The sequence below is a fragment of the Echinops telfairi genome, unplaced genomic scaffold (genome assembly GCF_000313985.2).
Source record: "Echinops telfairi isolate 266 unplaced genomic scaffold, ASM31398v2 ScPeMD7_2291;HRSCAF=2852, whole genome shotgun sequence".
In the NCBI taxonomy this organism is placed as follows: Eukaryota; Metazoa; Chordata; class Mammalia; order Afrosoricida; family Tenrecidae; genus Echinops; species Echinops telfairi.
This window is the reverse complement of record NW_022106189.1, coordinates 47,693,108-47,694,940: the sequence shown is the minus strand read 5'-3', so window position 1 is coordinate 47,694,940 and position 1,833 is coordinate 47,693,108. Positions and strand designations below refer to the sequence as shown.

Here is a 1,833-nt window from a genome sequence, read left to right as displayed (position 1 = left end):
TCGCAAACCGCTTCTGTCGGCGCTGCGCTCCCGGAGCCCCCGGAGCGCCAAATGCGCGCACCGCCGTGCTGTCAGCTCACGTGGAATCAGACTTGCCGCGCTTTCCTGGGGGCGGCGGGACGGGCGACGGGGGTGCAGAGACCCGAGCAAGGGGCGAGGGGACGCTGTGAGGTGCGGGGACGTCATGGGGTGCAGGCTCGCTGGGTGGCCCACGGGTGGGTAGAGCCCCTCACCCATCCCTACACCCTACAGTGGCGTGCGCAGCAGCTTCCTGGTAGAATAAACTAAGGATCGGTGGGGCTGGGATCCTTCCAGGGCCACCAGCCAGGAAACGGACTCGGGCGGCGAAAAAGCTCCCTGCCATCATTCCAGGCGGACTCAGAGCGCCCTAAAGGACAGGGTGGAACTGCCCCTGTGGGTGTCTGAGACTGTTCTTTCTCCCACAGAGCGGCTGGTGGTTTGGAACTGCTGACCTTGCGCTTAGCAACTGAAAGCGTAACCGCGATAACGGGGTGTTCGCAGTTAGACGGTGGCCTGCATCAAGGGGCACGGAGTCCACAGTTTAAAATGGCAAACTTTATAGGTAGGGATTATATCTCAACAGAGCTGCTACTAAAGTGAATTTTTCAAAAAGGCAGGCGACCTTCAGCGTGGTTGCGGTGAGGAAAGTGTCGTACTGGGAAGTCAGGCGTCTCTCAGAAACAGATACTCAGCGCCCATCACCTGGAGGCGCCAGCAGAGCCTGCAGACCAACAGGTTCCCAACACACAAGAATGTGGCAGGGCCGGTCTGTAAGGGGAAGGAAAAAGGGGTGGGGCTTTATAAAGTTCACAGAAAAAACTCATGTGGGTTTCCAGGAACTTCAGAAGCCCCCTCACATTTGGAGAGGGGTGGGCCACAGGTGGCGCTTGTAGTTTTCAAATTTTTTTTTTTTTTTAAGTTGTCTATTTAAAACCTTGGAGGCTATCCTGGGTGGTGAGAGAGCACCCCTGGAGGGGGAGAGAGGTGATGCAGTGGAGGGGGTGGGGTGGCCATGGAGTGATCTCAGTCGGCAGGGAGTGGGTTGGCATGTGCTTTACAGGCGGTAGCGGTTACTAAAACCCCCAAACTCACTGCCCTGGAGTCGATGCTGACTCATACCAACCCTATAGGACAGGGTAGAACTGCCCCTGTGGGTTTCTCAGAATGTAGCTCTTCATGCAGCAGTATAAAGCCTCGTCTTTCTCCTGTGGGGCTGCTGGTGGTTTCAAACTCCTGACAGCAATGTGATTGCGGTCAGCAGCCCAAGGTGTAACCACTATGCCAGCGAGGCCTTGTTAGTAGTTACAGCGAGTCGTTCAAAAACCATTCCCCAGGGCTGAAGCAAGCATTCTGAAGGCTACATTTGTTTTGTTTCCCCCCCCAATTTTTTATGGTGAATGAGGTGGGGGGTGTCTTATTAGATCAACCATTTGTGTGCAACAATGTATCCAACTTGCCAGTGGCTCGCCTGCCCTGTTTCTTCCCTCTCTCTCCCCATCTCCCTGGGCTGTCTTTCCCAGTGGTGGCACTGCCGCCCTGGCAGTGCTGAGATCATCAAAGGGGCTTTTGTCCTGAATGATGCACTGTAGTCAAAAGGTCTTGATTTCCAGGGAGGTGCTGAGTCATTTTTTTTAGGGAGTCAAATAATATTGGGAACCTATGACTTAGCGGTATTTCTTCCCCTCCCCAAGTAACCATCCAAGTCTGTTTCTTTTTATATATATATATATATTTTAAAACATTTTATTAGGGGCTCATACAACTGTTATCGCAATCCATACACACATCAATTGTGTAAAGCGCATTTGTACA

The 1,833-nt window shown here is 53.0% G+C and overlaps 1 protein-coding gene across 1 annotated transcript in view; it reads right to left on the bottom strand.

Moving 5' to 3' along the window:
• Positions 1-237, bottom strand: part of CDT1 (chromatin licensing and DNA replication factor 1) — a 3,904-nt gene extending 3,667 nt beyond the window's left edge. Inside the window, exon 1 of the mRNA XM_045293605.1 lies at positions 97-237. Coding sequence (XP_045149540.1) covers positions 97-237 — 141 coding nt within the window. The remainder of the gene's footprint in view (positions 1-96) is intronic.
• Positions 238-1,833: the final 1,596 nt, after the last annotated feature.